Source organism: Pocillopora verrucosa, chromosome 11 (genome assembly GCF_036669915.1).
Source record: "Pocillopora verrucosa isolate sample1 chromosome 11, ASM3666991v2, whole genome shotgun sequence".
NCBI classification, from domain to species: Eukaryota; Metazoa; Cnidaria; class Anthozoa; order Scleractinia; family Pocilloporidae; genus Pocillopora; species Pocillopora verrucosa.
In genome coordinates, this window is record NC_089322.1 from 14006428 (window position 1) to 14032618 (window position 26191).

At 36.5% G+C, this 26191-nt stretch overlaps 2 protein-coding genes across 9 annotated transcripts; one reads left to right on the forward strand and one right to left on the reverse strand.

The window, feature by feature from the left end:
- Window positions 1-1759: 1759 nt before the first annotated feature.
- On the reverse strand, window positions 1760-17543 carry LOC131794489 (HMG box-containing protein 1-like). 7 transcript variants are annotated; one of them, XM_059112003.2, is made up of 9 exons: window positions 17488-17543; window positions 9453-9638; window positions 6411-6592; window positions 4705-4971; window positions 3997-4250; window positions 3867-3924; window positions 3504-3682; window positions 2831-2972; window positions 1760-2070 (listed from the first exon to the last, which is right to left on the reverse strand). In XM_059112003.2, the coding sequence occupies exons 2-9, from the start codon at window positions 9607-9609 to the stop codon at window positions 2038-2040; spliced, it is 1272 nt and encodes a 423-aa protein (XP_058967986.2). In that variant the 5' UTR covers window positions 9610-9638; window positions 17488-17543; the 3' UTR covers window positions 1760-2037. The 7 variants fall into 7 exon arrangements, with proteins under 7 accessions (XP_058967986.2, XP_058967984.2, XP_058967982.2 ...); XM_059112001.2 differs by lacking the exon at window positions 17488-17543 and adding an exon at window positions 16757-16850; XM_059111999.2 differs by lacking the exon at window positions 17488-17543 and adding an exon at window positions 15989-16129.
- Window positions 16290-25361, forward strand: LOC131794491 (centromere protein K). Of its 2 annotated transcripts, XM_059112006.2 has the most exons (13): window positions 16290-16439; window positions 17535-17573; window positions 17997-18044; window positions 18239-18409; window positions 19261-19338; window positions 19692-19770; window positions 20946-20992; window positions 21197-21279; window positions 21822-21923; window positions 22931-23000; window positions 23362-23421; window positions 24294-24350; window positions 25117-25361. In XM_059112006.2, exons 3-13 carry the CDS (start codon window positions 18018-18020, stop codon window positions 25270-25272), a joined length of 930 nt encoding a protein of 309 aa, XP_058967989.1. In that variant the 5' UTR covers window positions 16290-16439; window positions 17535-17573; window positions 17997-18017; the 3' UTR covers window positions 25273-25361. The 2 variants fall into 2 exon arrangements, with proteins under 2 accessions (XP_058967989.1, XP_058967988.1); XM_059112005.2 differs by lacking the exon at window positions 17535-17573.
- The last annotated feature ends 830 nt before the right edge of the window (window positions 25362-26191 follow it).

Genomic DNA, 26191 nt, shown 5'->3' on the forward strand with positions numbered 1-26191 from the left:
AAAGATTGATAGACAGATCGATAGATAGATTGATTGATTGATCGAAAGATTGGTAGAAAGATTGATAGATAGATAGATATAGATTGATAGAAAGATTTATTGATAAATAGTTAGATAGATAGATTGATAGAAAAATCGATTGATAGATAGTTAGATAGCCAGATAGATAGATTGATAGAAAGGCCGATCAAAATATTAAACTTTTCTCTTTCCCAGGCTAAGCTTTGGCCTGCGCACATGATGTTGTCATTCGTTCTTGTATTATTTGAATGGAATGGGTTATTTTTGATCAAATACTCCTTATGGTATTCCAGCACTAGGTTATTCAAGCATTTTAAATCTCATCTGTTTCGTTTTCTAATTGTTTCCAAGTCAGACCAGCCTAAAGTCTCGATAGCCTCGTCAGAGTTATCCCTTCTGAATGAAATACGTGCAGCTGTTAGGTTGTCGCTGAGCTTTGCTGCACGCAACCTATAGCCCCCACCCTCATTCAAATAACTGGTAGAAGGAGGGAATTGTACACACATTGACAGCGACTGGCTTGACCGAATGCGGCCAAGCAATCCAGCCTGAGCCTTTGTTAACCTTCGAGAGGACTTTGTCTACACTTCTTTTCAAATCTTATGTTCAAGAGTATTTTTTGAAAACATGTTTTGCGATATTTATTATATCATTCTGCAATGTGGATTAATCTGTAGTTGTTTTATAAAGAAAATAAGAGCACGATTTATAATGAGAGAGAAAACTCTTGTGCTCCTTGGAGGAAGCATAGCTATCCATGCACCTTAACGGCTGTGAACATTGTATAAAATTGTGCAACAACTTGCGGAAAGGTGTTTTTCCAAAATGTATCGAGAAAACAGTAAATATAAGACACGCTGGAGTCGCTTTGAAACGACCCTAGAATGCACGGAAACACAAACACCATCGAAGAGGCAATGTCTTATAACGTTTATGGCTGATAAGGAGTTGGGATACCTGTGGAATTACCTGACAAACTTAGTTCATGAAAAAGCCGACCTTTTTGTTGCGTGTGTCTCAGTCATGCGTGTTATACTATGGAATATCCTTGAAGAAGATAAAATAGTTGAACTTCGCATGCAATTTCTCGAAGTTTCACAGCAGACGAAATTTCGTTCGGCGTCTATTTGATGAAATTAAATCGACATAGCCGATATTAAATGACCAAGAAAGCGTTAAAAATTTTGATATCAAGTAATGAAGCGGGTAAAGTATAGACGATAACTAAATCACTAAAGAGGGTAAGTTTTTGAGGGAAAATGAACTTTGCTGCTGCGTCAATGGAGCGAAAAGAAGAGCTCTGACCAGCGGGCTTACTCTTGAAACATCAGCTATGGACACTCCTTACAGTGGCCAATTTACATTATCAGCTTAGTTGATAAAACCAAATAATCTTGATAACTAAATGAGTCAAGGAAGCCAGGTGATTCAATCATGTTGATAAAAGTATTCCTCAACCCAGGTTCTATTCCACATGAATAAAACCAACTTAAACGGAAATGAAAAACATTTCACGAAATTCCGAAAATTGTATTACAGCTAACAAGCTTGAGATGTATCCCGAAGCGAAGTCTCTGGGAACTTTTCTGAAAACTTCTATCAGTCTTCTGGATTGTTTACAACTTTTTTTACATTTGGAAGCGCTTAATTACTTAGAAAATCTCTGAGCTTCAAAAGTATTATCTCAAGCTTAATGATTCATCCAAATCACTACGAAAAAGGGCACACAGACGTAGAGTTCGTTTTCCAAGCTGATTTAATCACAACCAGGTGTATAGGACAAAATAACTTACCAAACTCTCAATACTATTCTATAAAATCAGTACCCAATAAAAGCATTTCAAAACTATGTTAAATTATTTACAAAGAAGCCTTATAAATACGTTATACATAGTATAACTAATGCCTTGTTTTCCGTCAATGAAAAAATACTTTTGACTTGGTTCAAAATATATCTGATATATTGCAGAAAAAAAATATATTAGGTATCTGGGTATCTACTACTGCAGCACACTTTCATGGTCTTCTGTAGCTTATCTTGGAGGAACCCTGCCAAGGAATTAAAGTGGAAGTTAGTTTAAAGAAACTTCGCACGATGTAACCAAAGAAAGTGGACTTGTGAATTTTTTTTTTTTGTTGAGAAAATAAACATGGTAGAATTTGTGTTGCGTTTCTCTCTCTTCAGTTGTCTAATTTTCTTCCTCGCGTCTACGAGGCTCAAATGACCGCTGTTTAACGAGAGCTCGTGTTGAGATTCTCAAGAAATCTTCGGTTATCAGTAACAGCATCTCGCCTAACGTGGCCTACAACCTCTAAAAGCTAAAAGTTGTATTTCCAAAATTACCTCATCACTTGTATTTCAACTAATTTTTCCAATTCCCTGAATTCATATCCCTCCAGATCACAACAGATAAAAGAACCCAGTATATCGCTTGAGACACCGTAAGAATTGAGCTGATAGCGATGTGTTTTCTCCCAACTATAGCCTTAGCCGATACGTATTTTCAACATAAATTGCCTGACATTCTATTATAAATGCTGCAATCCGAATGGCTACGATAATCGTCGCTATTCCGTGATAAACAGCGAGAAGTGAGTGGCCTGAACAAAGCCGTGAGCTTGTCTTGTTGTAAAGTTTTAAAAGACTAGAAAATTTATGCTAAAACAATTGCATTATTCGCTCTTGATTTCTATGCGTGATAGTTGATTCGAGCTTCGCCCTCATCAGCTATCACGCGAGAGAAATCTCGAGCTCGAGATCTGGATGTTAGATTAGAAATGTGAGGAGAAAGAAGAGTTATAAACTGACCTCAGAGGTTCTCTTTCTCTTCCAACAGTCTGGATTCACTCGTTTGTGTTCATCCGCTAACAGTTTTGCTTGGAGCACATACTCTTTCCTATCCTCTTGCTTCATGGCCTTCCATTTGTCACCAAGAATCACACTTATTGCCCTAAAAAAAGCGATGATGAGGCGTTAAAACATCGTCATCTTTATCGGTTTTGGTCATTCTTAAAATAAAATCTAGGGCCAGTCTTCAAAAGCTAAAATGGTCTAATGAGAGAATACTAAATCACAATACTTTACTAATTACATAATTACATATAGAATAACATTACCGAGACAGTGTGTTTATATACCTTTCAAATAGATAGAATACTTTATTTTCGTCCTCGCATAGGGAACAAAATTCTAACAAAAGAAGTGACCAGATCGACACCTACTGGATTTACTGAATTTTTTTATAAAGCCATGCAAGAAATTTCTTAGGGGATGGTTCAAGGAGGTATGTTTACTCAACCCTTCTGCTCTGAAGATCTTTCAGTTCTTTTGAAAAATGAAAAATTGAAATATGTTCTTATTCGCAATGAAACGTCGGTGTTTAACCCTCCCCCCCCTCTTGATAAAAAAAAAATTCTGCTTATCTACCCTTCCTCCCCCTCCCTCCCCACCTCAACCACGATCGTGAAAAATACATGCTTACCTATTGTCTTTGCCTGGATGAGCCTGAGTTATTTCCAATCGAAAGCGTTTAGCAAATAACATGAAGGCGTTCATTGGTCTTTTGTTAAACTGATGCGTATTGTTTCTTTTAACCGGGCTGGGTGGACTGTGGGACCCTGAGAAAAGTTTGGTTCTTCGGTGACTGTGTTCCTCTTTATCCTGTTATATGAAAAAGATTATTCGTAATTTTACAACCAAGATTAAACTTTATCATACAATTCTATCTTCTCTATATAAGGCTATTTTGACATTTCTCATAAACTTCTTAGGTTGCCTGACTCGTTCCAGGCTTCTGGAAGACCTGTGGCACACGACGGTTTATTGTTTATCTCCTTGCACATACCTTGGCCATACTACTGAGTGTAAGAGCGGCTGTGGAATCCATGGCAGTAAATTCTGACCTAAAATAGGAAAAAAATTATTGATAAGCAACTAAAAATACGGTGTATTTTGAATGCTCTTATTTGACGTACGTTTTCTCCTTTCCATCCAATTGCTTTCCGTTCAAAGTCAATCCCACACCTTCTGAGTCATATGGCAATACACAGACATTACGTCGCAATGGCTGGCAACTTATCCCATAATGCGATTCGGTCGCTGCTGGGTCAAACGACGCCCAACCTGCTGTGTCTGCACCCTTGACGAAGAACGGATGATCAGCGGTGATTTCTGCTTGAAAACTTGTTTCTTCATTACTGCATGATTTGAAAGTTACGATGAATTCATCCTAGTAAGGAATAAAGGAGGGTTTAAGGGTCGGTAAACTAAACATTTTTAGTCGAGGCATTTGTAGAATTGGCTTATGGGCGAACAATCAGCGAAATGTCAGTCAGTCAGTTGGTGACTCAATCAATCTTTCAGTTGATCGTTCGGTCGGTCAGTGAGTTAGTAACTGAGTCACTGAGTAAACCATCAAGCGATTCAGTTTGTCAACAATTTTATTTACCTGTTCGTTACTTATGCAGCAATAAGTCAATCCATAAGTCGGTCTGTCAGTTACTTAGTCAGTCTGTTTAACAATTACTTTGAAACGGTCAATAAATCGGTCAGCAGGTTAAAGAAGAAGAGGCTTACAAGAGGCCATACTTCCTCTTCGTTTTAATAAATTGCTACAATTGTACCCTAAACAAATTAATTAAGGGGAAATAATTCAATCTTAACAAACCAAACTCTTAACATACCGTAGTATTGTTATCAAATTTCGCTTCAATCCTCTGGTAGTCCATGACTCGAAGTCCATCTTGAAACATGTCAGCGGATATTTCATCCATATCGAGATCGTCGACCGTTCGCCATGTCCAGCCATCTTCATCCGGGAAACTCAATTTGGTTCCCGCCATAAAATATTGCCGCTTGGCAGCTGGTGTAGTGTTTAGCAATTCTGTTTGTGATAGATTTTCTGAAGTGGTTTTTGAAACACATCGCCAATTACCAGTGGACTGAAGATCCTAAAAAGGAGAACAGATAATAGATATAAAGTTTGCATACACTTAAGCCACTGAAAGATACTATCAACTGTCTATACCACGCAAAAGTTGTCCAACGTTTGTTTGAACGTTTGTGCTTGCGCTGTTGTAAATATTTTCCAAAGACTACCGAAAATCGCTATAAGTTGAATAGACAAAAAAAAAAGAAACAAGTTTTGAACAATATTCAATGCCTCAAAGAAGAAACGTCTCCAATGAAAAATTCTAAAAATAGAAGGATACTGTCCTTAGTCGTGATATTCTGTATATGTATTACGGTGTTTTTAGAATTTGTTGATAAGAAAATCATGATAAAGATTTTTAAACTCTCTAATTACATATTTTTTGGATATTCTGGTAGACTTGAAAACTCTCTCACAACTCATATCATAAACGATCAACCGACCCTTACACTTAATCACATTTCGCCAAATGGCTTCAACCTTTTCCTGAAAACCACGCATTTCCCACGCCTCAGGCATATCAACAGATTCCCGGAAAAAATGAATACAGTAGAATATTTTTAGCCCCTACGTGCAATTAAAGCGGAATTTCCTTTCAGTTCAAAGAAATTTATTCCAGAAGGCGCTGTGATCTAGAAACTTCTTTATTTGGAAATAACACTTTTTCATCTCAAGCCAACATCGAAATATCATGCAATTTAAAATATATTGATTTACCGACTTATTTACGCAAACGGAAACGCGAAGATGATATAATTAACTATTTATATTTCTATGGGCAGTCAGTTTTTATTTCCTTATATACCGTGCGGTCTTTGTTGCCGGACACAGAAGCCGTCTAGACCACTTACATTGGCGGTTTTTCGGCAAGCAATGGAGGTAGGAAGGGAAGTGAAAATGCAAAAGGCAAATTAATAGATTTCTAGGTCCCTGGCAGAGAAGACGTTAAAAACTCGCTCTGACGAGGGGCTAACGCTCGAAAAATCAGCTCAAGAAACTCTTTCCAGTGGCCAATCTGCATTATCAACTCGGTTGATAAAACCAAATTATCTTTCAAAATATCTCCCCCCCCCTCCCGGGTTGGGGGGGGGGAGGACTCGAGGATGGGGACTATTTGTTTCTAAAAAAGTTTAAAGGGCTGAATAGTTTTAACTGCCAATGTGGGGGGGAGGGGGGGGGGGAGGAAAGGGGAGGGGTGAGAAAGACGATCACTAGAATATTACAGAGCCCTCTTATCAGGGGATCAGGTAAATTTTATTGGGATACAACCAAACCCCTCCTGAATGGTTCCTAAATCTCCTAATTTTAATGTTATGTATGGTATTTCTGAATTTGCACTGCATAGCGTTCATTTTTCCATCCAAAGCAAGAAAGATGAAAGCTATTGCACGTTACACATATAAAAGGTGCAGTTAAAGGAAAACTATCTCTTCTCCACCCAGTATTCCATCTACATACCATAAGCTGAGGTGGTGGACTGTCATCTTCACGGCGCTTGACATAAGAGTTCTCCCCGCTTACTTCTCTCACCAGAGGACTTTGTGGACTGGTAGCAATCAGGGCAAACTCCGTCAGCAAAGTTACTTCCTCTGCGCGCAGATTTAGGGCCGGGGGAATGGTGCGAGGCTTTGCAGGCATTTCTGAATGATGAAGGAAAAAAAAGGTTTAATGCCACTGAAAGATTTCGGTTACGAAATTTAACGTATTTGATTAGTTTCACAATAACATGGTGGCTGAGTTCAGACTCGACATTTTCTTCAACAAGTAGTATCCAACGGCTTGCGAGACAAAAACATCATAACGATCACAGCAGTTGCGCACGTAAGTTCATGATTACGAAATATCTAAATACAACAGGCTGACGGGTAAAAAAAAAAAACTGATTGTATAAACATTTCATTCTTGTTTTGAGGACTGGTCTAAAAATGCTGAATTCACTTGCTGAATTCATTTAGAAAGCAATTTTGTTTAATGAAAGGTAAAGTAAGTGAGTAAAAAATACTCTCTAGTAGTTTTAACAACATCAAAACTGGAAAAAGAATGTATGTAAAGCATGAAATTGTTTCGAAGAATGCTTGTGACGCAGCTTACAGACGCTTTTATCACATTATCGTGAGTCGTAAACTTCTAATAACTTAACTGATTCTATATTAAATAATTTTCGCGAGAAGGGTGTGATTTTTCAGCTTTACCGAGTTAGCTAAAAAGAACTTGCCCACGAGCCAAGGATCAAACTCTAGGTTTGTATGCGAAATACGTCCTGAATTTTGCTAAGATTCTGTGATAGCCTTTTCCCATACCTTGCTTAATAGCATCCGCACGCTTTTAACTCATCAATGAATAGGCGATTTTGAATGATGAGAGTGGGCCAAGATCCTTTAATTCCACCGAAAATAGATTTTTAAACAACTATACTCGCGACAAAATGTAAATTTCTTCGGCAGTAAAAGTTGCAAGACAATCTCCACCTCTATTTAAATCGCTTGCGAGAGTGTCACATTCGTCAGAGCACAAAATTTTGAACGCTCTATTTATTTAAAGTTTCCAAAATATTTTTCTTTCATTTACATGCAATGGCATGCTTCAGATTAAAATACAGACATCTACGCTTGATTGTTTGTTCAAGCAGAAATTTACACTACTTTAAGCGGACATGCAGGGCCGGAACACGTTTGAAGATTGCTGGCTGCGAAACTTGTTTTAAAAGTGTAAAGTCCTCGGCCTTTTTGATTTTTGATTAAAGGTTACCTGGGCTTTTCCAATTGTATTAAAAGATTGAATTTATTCTACGCAGGACTTAACGCTGAAATCGGCGCAGGCATCAGGCTAAAAGTTAAGTCGAAAGAAGATTCTTTCCACAGCGTTATAGCAGGTGTCTTTTAGTGAAATTTCTTGTCCGCCATAATCACGTGCTTTCAGATGAGTCATGCCCGGTTTAAGAACCGGAACCGACGGGATAGCTATTTCATTCGGTTTTGCCATCATGTGTAATATCTCGTGGCCGGAAACCTGTTAGAATCAGCTGATTTTGGTAAAATTAAAAAAAACGGTTAAATTCAATATTTTTCTCAGGGTACGCATCGAAACAGCGTGCGCGGAGCTTTCGCGTTCATCCTTTCGTAAAGGGATGTAACGCGTCAAAGCTGGTTCAGTTATTAAGGACTAATCTTGTTAAATGATCTCTCATCCACCATAATCACGTGTGTGATTCCCCGCGTTACAAACTCTATTTTCAGAATTTTTACTACCATTTGCCATCATGTGTAATATCTCGTGGCCGGAAACCTGTTAGAATCAGCTGATTTTGGTGAAATCAAAACAAAGGTTAAACTCAATTTTTTTTTCAGGGTACACATCGAAACTGCGAGTGCCAAGCTGTTGTGTTCATCCTTTCGTAAAGGGAAGTGACGTGTGAAAGCTAGTTTAGATATTAAGGATTAATCTGTCTGTGTATCAGATCAATACTTGTTAAGATAAGGACATGAAGGATTCTGTCCTCCCATTCTACTCAAAAGTCCTCTATGAGGCAGATTTTAGAAACTATTAAAACTTCACACACTTCTACATACTGGACGGAAAAATCATATAATCTTTCTCGATCAGACAGACTTGTCGCACAATTATGTCTTGTGATTGACTTCAAGATTTGACAGTTTTTTTTTTTCAACGAGAATCTCAGTCATTTCCTTCGCTTGTTTGGCTCATACTTTTCTGAGTTTTACCGTTTGGAGGCTTTTTTTTAAAAGAAAGATCAGTTTTTCTTAAACATCATTAGCTAAGTACACCTGCGAGAGATGGTTAGGAAAGAATATCTTTGCTGAAACGTGAAACAAAATCCGTTGAATCTCATTAAATTATGATTTTTTTTTCGTGAGCGTACTTGAACAATTTTTATCCTCCACTTTCATTTTTACGTAGACAGGAAACGGATTCCTACTCCACTTAAAATATCCTGAGGATGACTCAAAATTTTATTTGTAATTCAGGAAACATACTTCTCTGATAAACTTACTAAACGATCACGGAAGAAAAGAACGATTTTTATCGGCTGTAATTTACCACAGTTTACGGACAATTGATTCAACATCAAAGATATATCGGTAATTTTTATTGACAACAATGATAGAGGTGTTAAAAAGCATTTAAGGGCGGTTTAACAAGCTTTCTGTTTAACAAATCTGAAATGACGCGGAAAAAAAACAAAAGACGGATGAAGTCTTCCCTGAAATGACGATCGTACTTTAGTTCAATAATTCATCACTGAAAAGGTTCGCTTTTATCAATCATATACTCTCATGGTTTAAAAATGCAGCTACAAATTTAGAGCGGATTACACCATGTTTCCATTCAAAACATTTATCTGAAGCTGTCTGGACTAAGAACAGGCTTGTTTAGAAAATTATCTAGAGAATTTCTACTCGTGAAAAATTCCCCTTTCATTCTTGAACAAAACGATAACATTTATGAACAAGCTAGAAATACATAATCTGCCTATCATACCTTCCATTGAAAAGAAGCTTTTCCCTTCTTCCATCTTGTTCTCTTCGTCAAAGTGTACCTTTTCCAAATGATACTTCAAACCGTTAGAACTCTTGAAAGACTTCGGACAATGTTTGCACTGATAAGGCTTTATTTGCCTTTCTTTTATTGGCTGCATCTCTTTGTTAGAAAATTAACCTGAAATCACTAAAGAAAAGAGAAAGTTTCCACAGATAAGTTGAAGACAAGCCGAATTAACCTACGGCGTGCGAAACTCAAATGAAAGAAAGATTCGATTTCCTATTGTAAACAACTAAATAAAGGAACAAGTTTTGACTGGACATGTATTTTGGAAAAATCCAGAATATTTCTCAAGTAATGATTTCTCTTAATCCCTCTTCAGACTGTAGAGCAGACAGTAATATAATATGTGTTCACGGGGCTTTTTTTTCTTCTTGTTTTTCGCGTCAAAATCACAGATTAATGAAAATCGGTTTAATCGCCAATCTACGAGCCCTCTGCCAGCAAATTCTATAACAATTATATTCTTAAAACAATAAAGCTTTAACTACTAATTTTGACAGGATTAATGGTTTTTATCTATTTCACCATTCATATCGGAAAAACTGTCCAAACGATGTATAGATTTCGCCCGAACCGTTAAGATTCCAATTTTATATGTAAACAAAGACGGTATGGCTCTGTATAGAAGCTTTCTCTTCTGGAACATCGCACCGCAAAATCTAAAAGTTTAAGGCCCGAATTCTGGTGGATAAGTAAGATTTTTTTCTTAATACCATATCATTGGAAAATGGATGTAATCTTTTATCATTTGATGACCGAGCTGAAAATTTTATACGCCGTCTTCTTCAGCTACAGTTTGAGAAACCTTTCGACAGGTAAATGAAAGATGCCTTTACATCAGCCCTCGCTAGAATATTCCTTTTTCACTCATGAGCAATTACAAAGTTCTTAATTCAACCTAATGGGCTAATACATTTAAAGTTGTTCAACATTTTCCGGAACGTCTTGGTTTTGAACCAAAACCGCCTCTTCGGCAGAATATCATTCCGTATAACAAAACGGAAATGAAATCACCAAACGCGAAAAGTGGAGCACACTATCATGATGAACTTAATTCTAAAAGAGAGCTTACCGTCTGAGCTTCAAGTTTGACAGAAATCAGTTTTACACAGGAAAGAGAAAAACCCTTGGAAATTCCCATTCGAAATGTGTTAGACTTGATGACGCAGTAGTGAGTTCCGCTCAGCGATTTTTGTCAATTCAACACATTCTTTTAAAATATTTACTTAATGTTTATGCTGACGAAATAGTTTTACTTTCAATTTTCACTACGCGGTTCGACCACATCTTATATTTTCCCGGAAGGTTGTACTAAAGAATTTCATGAATCTGTGACAAACCTTTGAATCAGCACTGAGGGATTTTTTTAATACGGGACAAACTTTGGCAAAAATTTGCGATACTTTAGAGATCCTTTGTGCGAAATACTTGTCATGAGTAACTCAACAACTTCAAAAGTGAGAAAACAAAAAGGCGAGCTCAGGGCCATCTTTGCCACAGAGGACATAATCTTCTGTTTTAAGACGATACAATTTCAGTCAAAAGCAAATATGACACGCGAGGAAACCCGCCACTGAAATAGCGAAAGGTGTGAATGCGCGTTACAACAACTCAAGCGAAAAACGATTGAACCCAAAAGGAAATAAAACATTTGAAACTATGCCAAACCTGAACTTGATCTTGTAAAGGTAAAAATTTTCGCTGTATTCTCGATCACTTGAACAAGCACAGGGACACTAAGATGAGAAACTCATAGATAAACAGCCAAGGCGAATTGCTCCGAAGCAGCGAATCATGATACGCAAAACCGCAAATAATCGGTACGAGTCTAGTCAGACCTCTTCAGTTTTCCCTTGCGCAATGACTCTATTGTTCCGAAAATGGACTTCCTGGAGTGTAGTGCAATGAAAAATTAAAGATATTTCAAGAGTTTCCATGGCATTACGCCCTCAGTTCCACGCTAGTTCAGTTGCACGTCGGTTGGGTATTTTTCGGTTAGATATTAGATATATTGCTTAGATTTTGGTGCGATGTGTTATTTTCCTCTGAGAAGCACGTATATTTTTGTCAAAATTCTCCTGTTCCGATGTTAATCAATATGATTATGTCTACTTATCAAGTTCATTTGCCAACTCTAGATTATCTTTCACCAAAATCTTACAGTTTATAGGTTTAGGTCGAATAGTTTCATTTTCACGTATGCAAATGAAACAGCGAATCTACATGTGAGTTGAATGTTTTGATATCAAATTAAAAATGTTGTCGCTAGTCATACAGCTGGAAATAACCCCGTAAAGATATGATTGTCTAACCTTGTATTATGCATAGTTTATGTAGTTAACCGCCTACGGCACATTAAAGCTCTTAGGTCTTCAAAAGTTCATTTACGATGGGATCAAATTCTGACGTTTGGGACTGAACTTTGAAGCGTAGAAATCGATTTATTTCCTTGAGTTAGACTATGGCTGATAAGGAACCACTTTTCCATCGAGAACAATTGGAAAAAATTTCAAAAATACTTCGGAGCCTAAACTGCAAGATGTCTCGGCAAATAGTTGCGGTTCTAACCGTGTGGTCAATTAGTGAGACTTGAAAACGCAAAATGGCATTTGGAGACCACAATCAAGCAATCAATGAAACTGCTTCGATTCAAGAGTCTTCATTGAACAGATAAAAAATTCAGTCAACCAAACAACATTCATCAACTTCATAAATATACCAGAAAACTGAATTAAACTGTGAACATATCATATGCAAAGCCAGTTTTTTTCAGTTATACAGAACTGAAGTAGTGCATAAAGGAACAGAAGCCTAACTCGTCATTGCAAAAACGTTACGCAACGTTTCGCAAAAAAAGATGATGCAACTTTTCGACGAATTGTATGACTTCAGTCGAAATCACTATTTTGGAACCAAGTGCACTCAATCGTAAAATTTGCATAGGTTTTTGTTTTATCGAAACTGAAAATCGCGTAGGTAAATTTCCCTTGACGACATCATTGTCTAATTGCTGTAAACAAGCAGTTTTGGCTGTGCAGCTTCTACTCCCTAATTTATTTCAACCATGCGTAAAAAATCCCAAGCAATTTGTAATTAGGTGCACCGATCTTTAGCATCCAATGTAACTCGGTAGGATAGTAATTCATATTTTAAATATGTCAATGAAGCTGTGATAACCGATAGACAACAGATCATTCAGTTTTACCTTCTAAAGTGTAAGATAACAACGATCTGAAGCCATGTCAAAACAAAAACCTTGCAATAACAAATGATCATGGAAGAAACGGGGAAAAATGATTCAGCAAACACATGTGAAAACAAGTTGGGTATTGGACAACTGTATCGGCTAATTAGCAGTTCGCAAACTTTGCCTAAGCGAGTTAATAAGAGGAAATCTATCGTTCCTTGAAAATGATCTCACAGTTCAGCTTTAAAATAATAATCACATGATCAAATTCTCAATTTGGACGCAGGATTCACAATTTCTGATTACAACGGAATACCGGCGCAGACATTTAATTTAAGTGCGGGCGTTGTTTGGAAAAGCGCTTCTTTTCATGGCATCAAAAACACCATTTCTGTTTCCTACCAGACATTCCACCCCGTCATCAATACAGCGTGGATTTCTGTTAACTTATTGTCTCGATCGAAACAAATCACTCATATTTTATTTTCTATAAATACACACTGAGACAAATACAAGATTAATTTGTCTCAATTATATTGGAGAGAAAGTGGACTTATTCCTGTGAGAAATTTTCTTGAGGGCCCTCGAAAAACAGCAAAAATAGAAAGTGAGAGGTACCAAAATAAAAACAATTTTTCACATATATAAAAAAAGTGAACTTATTGCACGCGAATTAGTAAAAAACAAAACAAAAAAAAAAACAAAATAATTAAGTGTTTCAGTGTCTTGAGGCGCTAACAGAATTATAAACCAGAAAAAAAAGCTCTGGATTAAATCATATTAAATTGTATACTTCTAACTAAATTTTCAGTTACCACTAGTCTGTAATATATGCAAAGATGTCAATTCGATTTGTAAACATACGCTGGATTTGGCGTCATGTTGACCGAATCCAACTCAGGTCTTCACAAAAGTTTGCCAAGAAAGACAAAGAGCTTTGTAGCAAAGAATCACAGCTAGATTCCACTAAATTTAAGAGCGACTTCACAAAGGTTATCATTGCAGCTTAAGTATCCCGCTTGAATGCAGTGAATGCTGTAAATTTGTTTCCGTTGTGTAGCCTAATAGAGGCGATTTGATCCTTAGAAAACGGATGTTTAATAAATATTACACTCATCACCTATTATTGTGGTGTTTGTATATATTTTAGAGCGCAGCGCCTATGTCATTCGTAAATTGTCAAGCAAAGTGCGAAAAAAAGATAAGAAAATTGGATTTATGTACAACCCTTTGGCTAAGTTTCACTGAGGAGAGGTTGCAAGAGTCCAAAAGTGGAAGAGATGCATCATTTGGGTTATCTCTAAACATCTTCTTTAGACGATAGGACCTGGCGATGAGGTTTAGATCAGAGCTTTCTCATGTGTTTTCTTCAATAAATGAGTTAATATTATCTTGGTCGGAGTTCCGTAGCAATGTACATAAGGACATTATAAACCTTCGCGAATGGACAAAACGAACTGGTTCTTTCTTTAGATTTGAGTAAAACGCTAATGGAGTTGATATTTATAAACTGTGAGTCAAGGTATACGATAAAGTCATATTTCATTTAATAATAAGTCATCTTATTTGGACTAGGGGGTAAGTTTTAAGAGACTATTTTTCTTGACAATCCTTTTTTCGTAACGAAACCGTTGCAACATGTAAGTATTATCTAAGTACCGAGAAAAGTGCCCCTCTACCGCTCGGGCTCTCCATTCCAAATTAGCAGCCTAATCATTCAGAAACTACACATCTTCGACTAAATATAGGCTAACTATATATTTAGAAATGACCTGAAATTCCAACCAATGAAATAAAAAATATAACAATCGTTCACTGTCAGTAGTGGATTTAGGATTCAGGAAATCGATATTTAAACCTACCGTTGCCAAACATCAATATATTTGGATTAAATTTGAATTATCTGATATTGGCGGTAGCAAACGCCTTTTTGATATTACAATTTTTTTAACTTCAGTAAAATAACGGCTTAGAGTCTCGATAACCCACACATTGAGAATTGACCCGCGCGTAAACGGTACATTCCTAGACTAGCTGAAAATTTTGTTAAATTGGAGGACAAATTATAAACTACATTAAATACTGATTTAAAAATCTATGATTTCGATCGATATCAAAATTCCGTGTACCAATAAGGTACTTGTTTTCTAGTACGTAAACATGTCTGTCAAACCGCAATCGTACTTTGAAAACAATCGATTTTATCGTAAGAAAATCGGCTAGCTTCGACTTCCTTTCTTTCCCTCGTTTGTTTTTAAGTTGAGCCCCCGACAGAGTTGTATGTTTTGAGAGAAATCGGTTGAAAATTGACATTTTCCGGAGTTCTTTCTTGCTATGAAAGAGGTCTTTGTTTTGAACTGGTACAACAATGAACAATAGAGAACCTCACCTGATCTCCGTATTTGCATTACAATAGAAGTCAAAATATTCCTTCACTAAGTCAGTATTTTTTAAACGAAAGCTCCTCTTTCTTCCACATCAGAATATTTAAAAAAATGCGAATAAATCATCCATGTGATGTATTCGATACCCAATGTACGATCTTGTGTTCTAGAATGACCTTTAAAGGTTTTAAACCTGATAGTTTAATGGTCTTGCTGGGACGTATTCTTGCGGTTTAGTATTGTGTAAAGGAATGTCATTGAAAGATGGTTTTTTTTAATCGAAAACGGATCTTAGAAAAGCAGACAGCTTCTTCACCACAAAATCACCTTTCAAAACAATTTCGTGCAGTACTTGAATAACGTTGTATGGATAAATATAGTTTTCATCGATTTGTATTTAGAACGGATGTTCTAAATATTGCTACCAAATGGAAAACAAAGTCGCCGGGTCGTACGATCGCAACCATTATGGAACGACCTTGAGTAAAAACTTGTTACATCCTGGGGGAATCCCCGATGAAAATATTTTGAATCTGTCTTTTTACAGTGAGAACAAGCATTGAATCGGTTGATCAACGAAAAACGGCCTTAAAAATAAGCCAAAACAAGAATCAAAGTCGTCCTCCAGTTACTTGTTTACGATATGGGACTATTGTACTATTGTCATTACTCTTGGCATTTTTTGTACTTTGATCAATCATGTCCGGACTTTGTTTGGAACATTGTAGAACACATGATCTGCGCATTGAAACACCGCATTTCGATTTCCAAACCCGAGCGAAAGAGAGGCGAGAACACGCATCGGTCACTTGCAAGCTCTCTTCGGCGCCAGTATTGCTCAGGCTTGCAGAAGCCGTCCTAAATATCGCGGAGTGCTTTTGAATGAAAATTTTTACACTTACCTCGAAGTTGTCGCGGTTGGTGTCAAAGAGAGATGTGATCACACAACAGCTTTGCGAATTTCTACAAGATTCAGTGATTTCGTAGCCTGTCTCGCTAAGATAACGCGAAAATCAAACCTTTTCGACCGCCAGCCGGGGAGGCAGAAAATTCTTACTACGGACCGTAACCGACGCCATTGTCCTTTCAAATTTTTTACGCAAGTTGCTATATCAACAACATTTTGACGGCGGTGATTGGCTGTTTGCAACAATACGACGGTCTAAATTAGTTCATTCATGGAGTGTTGTCACTCAAGTTCGCGTCACGTGATATGTCGTGATTGCGCGCGTAAAGTGCTTGCCCGGGCCTGTCAACAAAGTGTCGAGCATCTGTATTTGATTATTGATTCGGCGATGAGCTAATGATTCTTTTGAAATCGTGGAGATCTGCTCCTATATGTGCAAACTGACGGTCAGTTGTTTTGTTTCTTACCACTGCAATGCTCTTTAGCTCGAAAGAAATCTCTGTTCTTTGAAGACAGCTCGTCTACCTCATTTAATGTCAATTTCGCGCCTTTTTAGCAGCATGGCGGCTCGCAACCCAAATAAGAGATATTTTAGGACGCTTAGCTGTTATACATTGAAAATGGTCTTATTTCAGGTATCTCTCAGCGAATAAACCGCATCTTTGTTGCTACAAACCATTTTATGAAGAATGAATGAAGAAGAGTAAGCGTTAAATTTATAGATCCAGCGCTTCAAGGGAAAGTCAATAATTATAAACCTTACCTGCTATACGATTAGCGTATTGAAGTGTATTCCATTAACAGCCAATGTTATAATTTGCTATGGTTGAAGGGAAGACCAGGATCAACCTCTTTGTATGTGTCATTGGTAATGTTATGCTTTTGTTTTGCAAAGGTTATCATCATTATTTTACTAGTTGACAGATGTCAATAAGATTTAATGACCCACCATCAGAAATCATATCAGTCAACTACTTCATCGCTAATGAAAATTTTTATCCCTTCAGTTGACTCAAAAATTGACTGAATTTTTTATTTTCAAGTTGAAATAGTGATAATCACTTCCCTTTTTTCGATGAAAGAGCAACATTCCTTTTGCATGATACCTTCCCCTTATCAAGTGTTGACTGACTCTCAAAGAGCTCATTAAAATATAAAGAAGCATGGATTTGCATGTCTAAACTTGTTCCTCTAATTGTTCAGTGAAACTGAGGTAGAACTCCTGACATATGATTTCCATAATGTTTTACTTTAAATATGCATGTATATGCATTTGTGTTATGGCAAGAGAAAATATGAATTTGTTCATGTGATAGTGATCGAGGAGGCTTTTACTTTTTCTAAAACTTACAGCCCCCTGGTCAGTAGGGTGTCTCACTGTGCAAGCATAAAATATCACCCTTTTTTAGATTTTGTAGCCCAAGGCCAAGGTTTTGTCATCTGTCATTTGTGCTCATGAAATTAACCAGAATCTCAGTGAAACATGATAGTTACCACTTTGAAGTTTCCAAGGTCATTGATTCCCTTCCTTTACTGTTCAGAGCATGTGCCAAGTATGGATGGGGTGAAAATGTTTTGAAGTGAGCAGATTGCTATTGTTTTTTAATTACTTTTTGAATATATCTGCATGTAAAAGATTTATTCCCAACTCTGATTGGCTTTTTTCAAATTGAATAGTTCAGATCTTGAACATGCTCATAATGTCTGCTGTTAGGGCACTTATGTTCTAACAAATTTTTTCATCATGTAATGGTTCAAATATTTTCTTGGTAACAAATTTTGAAACCAGTCTGAACCATGATTACTTTGCCCATTTAATCATGAAAGTGGTTGTCATGCTTTAAAGGAAAGGGAAAGATATTTTTAATTGTTTTTTTTGTTGTTGTATTCTTTTGATTTTAGAGCATTGTAAATGCGCTGGATGAAATAAAGATCATGGGCTCTATGTAGTTCTCTATGTAACGGTCTTTCAGTAATAAACATTTATGTTTTGTTTTATCCAGGAATTATAATTGTTGTTCAAGATGTCTGTGAGCACATCAAATAACTTGGTAAGAAGAGAATATGTTTTCTTCAATTGATAGTCATGTAAAACTTTGTTTACTTGGTATCAAACCTGATCTCCAACAAAGGAAGTTGATTGTAGATCTCTTGATAAGATTTATATGCCGCCAGACTACGTGAATTTTTAAGTTTCCTGTGGGCAAATTCTCTTATTGAGGATTACAATTACCTTTATTCTCAGAGTGTCAAAGATGTTCGGCGTTCCTTAAGCTTTGAAGAGAGCTCAGCTGTTTCAGAAGATGGAAATAACAACAAGTTAAGTGAACAAGTTGATGAGATGTCTGCTGAGCAAACACCAACTGAAACACAACTCAGGAATGATTGTGAAAATATCTGGAAAGAACTGAATAATGTGAGTGATGTATCTCTAATGTAGCTGTAGTGAGCCATGCAGGCATGCCCTGGTTTACATTATCATATGACCTGTCAGGCACAGCATGCTCAATCCTATTGCAAAACATAGTGAAAGCTGTCATGTGCAAGGTTAAAAGCTGTCAGTCTTGGGACTTACATGGCTTTATTGCGAAAACTCAAGGAAAAACAGAAATAAGGAAAAAATTTGCATTTTTCTTTGAATTGTGAAGTTCTAGTTCTGACTCCGAAAAAATAAGAATTTAAAATATTGTTGGTAGGTATCTTGCCTGTGCCCATCTATCGCATCCTATTTACTGTAAGTTGAAACATAATTTTACCAAATTTTCAATGCTTAATGGTCATATGATAAAATGCTTATCCACTGACTTTGGTTGAGCCAGACAGGAAAATATTTGGCTCTTGATCATGATGCACAAACTTCTCTGTGCTTGTACCTGAAGTCATGGTCCTGTGCCAAATGTTTTTCTGTTCAGTCCTTCCACTTGGTGCAGTTGCTCCAAAATGATACTTGATCAGACATATAATAACTGTTAAAAATCTATCAGAACTAAAAAAGACTCTCTTATCTCTTAGGATTATAGAACCTCTGACACTTTTTTTTAGGAATCAATGCTTATGTATGTAAATAATACAAAAATGTTGTTAGTGCTCCAGTGTGACCAAAGTACTACATAATTTATAGAAGCCTGATTAATTTTTTTTTCTATTTCCTTTCTATAAATGCTGAAAAAAGTACTCTCTTAACTATGGTACAATGTTATGACCTACATAACTATCTATGGTCAATCTTTTTTTAGATGATATTTTTATCAATTCATTTCTTTTCAGACCCATGCTCGTCTTGATGCAAGGTCCACAAATTCTAACACAACTTACATGGGTGAAGAGGAGTTTGATGCTTATAAGGTAAGTTAATTTGAGAGTGCAGAAGCAATCATGATGTGATCTGCAATTAAATTTTTATCTAGTACATAGAAACCCAAATTCTGGATCATTTGGTCAAAGATTCTCCTCAAGCCTAACTGTATTTGATCTCAAAGTCCTTTATGTAACAAGAAGCCTTAAATGGTCAAAATCAGCAAGAACAAAAACAATACTTAATCCATACTTAGGACATCAAACTTTACAAACTGCTGAGACCAAAGCTAAGTCTTGTAAATCATTGAAAGCAATTTCTGTTAGCTATTTTGACAACAAGATGGTCTTTTATTAATGAAGCCATATGAACACAAAAACCTATATTATACACTGTTCTTTAGGTTCTTGAGAGAGTCTTAAAAGTAAAAGAGAAGAAGCTTCAAACAGAGCTCATAGCAGTTGAAAATCAAGGACTCCAAGGTAAGTTGAAGAATTACTCCAGGGTTTGGATGGGTTCTGAAAATCCTGGAAAGCTGTGGAATTTTATTTTGGCATTTTCCAGAACTTGAAATTCCTGGGAAGAGACTACAGCTCTTGGAAAGTCCTGGAAATCTGCTTAAATCAAGCAGTAAGGTTTTCAGAATTTATGTTACACAAAATTTATGTAGATGGTAAGGAGAACTGATTTTTGAATCTTAGAACTAAAAGTTTTTAAAGTGAAATTCAGAGTCCTGGAAGAATCCATCTGAGTCCTGGAAAAGTCCTTGAAATTTGTTGAAATCAAGCAACAAAGTTTTTAGAATTTATGTTATACAAAATGTATCTAGATGGCAAGGAGAACTGATTTGTAGATCTTGGGAATGGAAGGTTTAAAGGTAAAATTTGGAGTCCTGGAGAAAACAATCTGAATCCTAGAAAAGTCCTGGAAAAGTCCTTGAAATTTGTTTCTGAAAAAGGGCATGCACCCTGTTACTTGTGTGTATGAACATATGTTACCACTGATGAAAGAGCCTTGGGAACCTTGTCTATGGTTGTCTGTGGTGTAAAACCTGGCTGTGCCCGGAAAAGAGGCCATGAGGCAAAGCGCAAACAGGAGAGCCCGTTTGCGGCTAAAAAGGCAGCAGTGAGTGGTCTTGTAGTAGTTGTCACTCTACTAGTATGGGGCTTTTAATTTAACTCCTGCTGATTGATGCATGTAAATGTGACTATCATTTAACAATAATTTTGTCTTTTTTTATGATATTGATATAATGTTTTAATTTTTTTGGAAATGCTTAAGATAATGGCTTAGAAGGGCTAAGAAATTATTTTCAGTTGCTGAAATTGCTTAGGTAAGAACTCTGTATATATGGGTATTTTAAAGCTGCTTTCATTTATTAAGCCTTTAACTCTCAGATCAAATGTGTAATCCTCCTTACTGTCAACCATACAATTCTTATAATGTTAGTTCAGAGAATTTAGTATTGGATCAACTAATTATTCCCAACTTGATATTTTTCTTTATTCTCATTACTTATCTGGTTAATATTGTGTTGATATTGTGAGGAGAAATTCTGTCTCGGTCACTCATGTGAGTTAAAGGGTTAAGCCAAGTCTTAATGTCTTCTTAATTTCTTAAGTTTTTGTTTTTTATGATGAATTGAATTTTGTTTCAGTGACATCAACGGATCCCAACTATACTGATGCTCATCTGAAAAGTGAGGTATGAATGACTTGAAATGTTTTTATGAATATTTGTAACTCTGTATTAACTGTAAAAGACTCTTTAGAGAGGATGTTAATGTACCTTTTCTTCTTTTGTTCACTTTACTCGTTGGTGCCCTCTATGGACACTTGCTTGTAATCCATCACACAACACAGTTCTTTAGTGATTCTTACTTTACTCTGCTTTAATTGTCCAATATAGTTGCTGACAAGTATACAGCAGCTAGAAGAAACATTGCAAATCATAAAAGGACAACGCAAACAGGTGGAAGATGACCTGAAAAGGTAATGATTTAGTACATAGACCTGGGTAGCATGAGGGGGGGGGGGGTGGGGGGATTTGTAGAGGGGTAGAATGATGAGACTGCACCCTTCCACTGCAAGTGTCTTATGAAATTTTACTTATTTTAAATTTGTTGTTAGTTTTCAGTCTTGCTCTGAGGATTTTCTAAATTTTTTTTTGCTTCCACAAAAACAACTTTCCAAATTTCAAATTTGACCTAGATACCAGTGGGTGAAGAGGCACATATTGGAAGTGCATTTGATAAATAGTTCATTTTACAGTTACATGCTTGGTTGCCAAGCGTTTTAATAGGAGTAAGGCTAAAGATGACCTTGTTTGGCTCAAACTTTGCTGTTTTTCAAATGCAAATTGCCTTGTTATTATCAATGTTAACTAGATACTAGTCTCTATCACATCAAGGTCACCTTCAGCCTCACTCCTAATCAAAGGCTTGGCAACTAAGTACACAACTGTAAAATGACCCATTAAATGTATGCATCTATGCTGCAATATTAATAAAATTATGTTTTACTGTGATATTTAGAGAGGAAGAGCTTCTACAACAGCACCAGGAAGTACAGAAATCTCTACAGATCAAAATTGGTATTCTAGAGCAGGAGAAAGAAAATGTTCAGGGTGTAACAAGGTAAAAATGGTTAAATATAATAATTATAATTATATTTGAAGTTACTTTTAATTAACTCTTTACACCCCAAAATCAGTATGCATTTTCTCCATACTGTTCTCCATATGTTTCCTAAGGTGCTGACAAGGAGAATTTGCTTAACAATCAACAGCTTCTTAAGTTGATCATTTCCTTTATTCTTGTGACCTTAATTTGTGATTCAGGGGGGACATTGTAAGGAGAAATTAGATGCTAGTCACTCCTAGAAGTTAGAGAGTTAATACTGGCTTCTCAAGATTGAAATCTGCATGCGGCAAACAAGTGGTTGTGAACAGTTAATATGGAAAATTATATATTGAAGAAAAAGAAAGTTCATATATTTTAATGTCATTGGTTAAGGCCTTGAAAATAAAAAGCAACAATGTTTGATTCAGGAGTGGTATTTTAAGGAGAGTTAGATGCTAGATGCTTTTAGGGATCAAAAGTCTAAAAGCGATGTATTGAATTCCACAACTCAAACCCCTATTTTTGGGTGAGGTACAATATTATTTTCTTGGAACCTGAATGGAAATGCTGTGATTTAGGAGACCTGACCAATGTAGTGAAATTTATGGAGACTGAGTGTATGTTTGTTTTTCTTAGGAGAGATTTCTATGAAGGGGAATGAAAAACTTAGGTGTTCAAAATTGATACATTTGGAAAATTCTCTCAAGTTTTGGATCTTCTGCAGTGTATTTGCATGCTTCACAATAAGCTTAGAGGGAACCTAAGAACTCTTGGGTCAGTTATTACTAAAATGTGCCTCTCTGTAGCAAAGCTTATAAAATGCTTTAGTGGTGGTGGTGACGTTGGGAATGTGTGGGTGGGGCTTCTTTGGAGTTTTTCTGATTAGGTTGCATTCCTTATTGCATACTTTCACCTGGGGCTCTCATTTATAATGTCATCTTGAAGTCAAGGATCTTTTTTCCTTTGTGATATATTTTTAGATATAGGTGGGTTGTATTAATTGTCGGTTGCCTTCATTGCAGCCAGGTGAAGGAGCTGGAAAGAAAGAAGAAGTCTGCAGATGCGTATCTTGTGGAGATCACAAAGAAACTGGTTAGTTTTATTGATATCTTATTTGTTAGAGTAGCACTAGCTCTGAGTCAAGCCCCAGGATTCAGCTTCTAAAGGACTTGGCTCTGGTCCCACTAACCTGGAGGTAGCTAGTCAGTCATTCAGCACATGCACAGGCTTTAAAATTGCTCTCCTGTAATGTCAGTGTGGACATGAGAAACAGGTTGTTAGAATGAAAAAAAATTTGATCAGCCAAAGAAGTTGACTTATATTACAGAGAATTTTTTGACAGGGGAGTGGCAGTTGCCAGATCATACCTCAAAGGCACTGTATTGAAAATTAAATATCAATCATGAATTTAATTTGATTTTCAGCTTCAGGCTTTCCTTTGCTTAATTTTCAGGGTTCTTTTTTGGCTGAAAACTTTCCCCTTCCATCACCTGATAACTTGAAAGGAAGCAAGGTAAATGTCATTTGATGTGTAGTGGAGGGCACGTAGCTAACATACACATCCACAAGTTAAGGTAGCATTGATTAGAGGAGGGTTGTGCCAGTAATCCCTCAGGGCCCAATTGTTCAAAGGCTGATTAGCGCTAACCTAGGGTTAAATTTTAATCCAGGTTTCCATATTTCTCTGTTCAAAAGCTTTTTCAGAATAATTTTACTCATTGTTTTTAGAGCATTCAATTATCAAATTGTAGTCAAAGAGAAATAAACTGAATTTGCTCCTCAAGCCTTCAGATCTGAAATCAAATTTCACACTTATCCTAGATTATCTTAACCCAGCTTTGAACAACCCGGCCCAGGTCTTGATGTTGGCAATATGAATTATGAGTAAGAGTTTCCTTTTGGTAACAGTTGGCAATTATTTACTTTAACCCTTTATTCTCTAACATCAGTATGCATATTCTCCATACTACTCCCTAGACATTTCCTAAGGTTCTGACAAGGAGAATTTGTTCAACAATCAAGAGCTTCTTTACTTGGTGCTCATCTCCTTTATCCTCATGACCTTGATGTTTGATTCAGGGTGACAATAGGTAGAAATTAGATGTTGGTCACTTTTATGGGTTAAATGGTTAATTATGATTATTGATAAGAATAGGATTGTGTCAGTAATCCCTCAGGACTTGATGTTGGCAAGATGAATTATATGTACCAGTTTCCTAACGGCAACAGTTGGCAATTATTTACTTCAATTATGATCATCATTCAAAAAGGAAATTGCATTAATTGCATTAAATGGCAGACTATAATTGTAGCAAACTGTTAGGGTACACTTTGTTGCCATTATGCCCTGAGTTATCATAAACTTTTAATTTATTTTTATTCCAGGCAAAGGTCCATCTAGACCCTAATGTTAGGTATATCTCACTGCAAAAGTTAACTGAGGTACATATTCTCACCAGATCTTTATCTTATAGCAGTTCTTTTGCATACATAAGGGGAGTATTTTCCTTGTTGCTGTCTGTATCTTTAGATTTAATCTTACAATGTACTGTGAAATATTTGAAAAAAAATTCTCTTTGAAATGAAATTTCTTCAATATGCTTGTTGGGTGTGATAATTGCTACACCATCAGGCTGACTCTGTTGGCAACATGGCAATCAAGTTAGAAAAAAAAAAAAAAAAAAAAGAAAAATAAAGCTTTGGAATTTGGAGAGTTGGTTTTTTGGAGGGAGGAAATTTGGAGAACCTAAAGAAAAAAAGACTCTGAGGCAAACAAAATCAGTACTACTTGGAACCCACATATCTGGAATGATACCTAGGAGAGAGAAGGAAACTTTCCTAACCCTCTGACCCCAGAGATCTAAATTTCAATTCTCCACAATGTTTGCTGTACATTTCTTGTAGCTCATAAGTGAGAGTTTAGAATTAAATAAAAGAGTATCCCTAGTCTCTTCTTCATTCCCATAATCTTGATGCTTCTAAAGCTGATACTGTAAAGAGAAATCACCCCAACGTCACCTCTGGGAGTTAAAGGATCAAAACCCTACCATTCTTGCTCCCCAGGAGCAAAAATCTTTGTCTGCACTACTTTGTGGTTGAGGTGCATCCAAATGTAAACCATCCTGCCAGGACTGTCATTTAAGGGGTGATTTTATGCAATTAGTTTATTTTTCCAAGGAATGTTTCTTAAAATTTTTTTTTGAAACAGGATCTGATGAACATCTCCTACGTTAGGCCTCACGATCCTTACATCAGAATCAAGGAAAGTCACTGGCCACCATACATTGAACTGTTACTTAGGTGTGGCATAGCTAAGCGACACCCTCAAGACTGCAATCTTATTAGGCTGGTGGCTTTCAACTGAAAGCCCACACAAAGGACTTACTGTGTGTCAGAAGAAAGAAAAAAAAAACAGTGCAAAACAGAAATGAGAAAGAGACTTACAGTTAGTCACTGGCTATGGTTGTTTTAGTGCACCTGCATGCAGAGATGATTGTGACTCATCAAAACAACAACAACAGCTGAAGTCTCTGCTAAGAATATAGCAGTGAAAAATGGCGTGATTTTGAAATTGGAGCCAAAATTACAGAAATATTTTCGCATTGACCAAAAATAATTTAAACAAAGATGTTTTTGCTAAGCATTTGAGTGAACAATCTTGGCTTGGGAGGGGGATGTTGTAACTTGTGGATCCCTAGGAAGGAAAATCAAGGTAATGATGAGTTGTTAACCCTTTAAGTCCCCTTAGTGACCAAGACAAAATTTCTCCTTATGCTATCAGTGCAATGTCAAGTAGACAAGTAACGAGAATAAAGAAAAATATCAATCAGGGTATTATTGATCAGCCCAATTCTAAATTCTCCAAACTAACATCATATGAATTGTATGGCAGACAGTAAGGAGAACTACTAATGAGATCTTGGGAGTTAACCCTTTACACCCTAACATCAGTATTCATATTCTCCATACTGTTCTCTATACATTTCTTAATGTGTTGACAAGGAGAATTTGTTAAACAATCAAGAGGTTCTACAGTTGGTGATCATTTCCTTTATTCTCATGACCTTAATGTGTGATTCAGGGGTGATATTGAAAGGAGAAATTATATGTTAGTCACCCTCAGGGATGAATGAGCTAAAGGGTTGAAGAAGCCAGTTTGAGCTCAGGGTAGAAACTTTCAACCCATCTGATTCTGACCCAAATAAAGACCTCTCTCTTATCCCTCCCTCCTGAAAATGAACAACAGTCTTGCTCAAATAATTGAATTGTTAACAACAATTTAT

Excerpts from the sequence above, each read along its gene's own strand:
- LOC131794489 (XM_059112003.2), bottom strand. The coding sequence starts at position 9,609 with ATGCAGCCAATAAAAGAAAGGCAAATAAAGCCTTATCAGTGCAAACAT. Across the intron at positions 3,925-3,996 it reads TTGGATGGAAAGGAGAAAAC|GTCAGAATTTACTGCCATGG; the intron begins GTACGTCAAATA and ends TTCCTATTTTAG. Across the intron at positions 3,683-3,866 it reads CACTCAGTAGTATGGCCAAG|GATAAAGAGGAACACAGTCA; the intron begins GTATGTGCAAGG and ends TTCATATAACAG.
- LOC131794491 (XM_059112006.2), top strand. The coding sequence starts at position 18,018 with ATGTCTGTGAGCACATCAAATAACTTG. Across the intron at positions 21,280-21,821 it reads GTGGAAGATGACCTGAAAAG|AGAGGAAGAGCTTCTACAAC; the intron begins GTAATGATTTAG and ends TGTGATATTTAG. Across the intron at positions 24,351-25,116 it reads CACTGCAAAAGTTAACTGAG|GATCTGATGAACATCTCCTA; the intron begins GTACATATTCTC and ends TTTTTGAAACAG.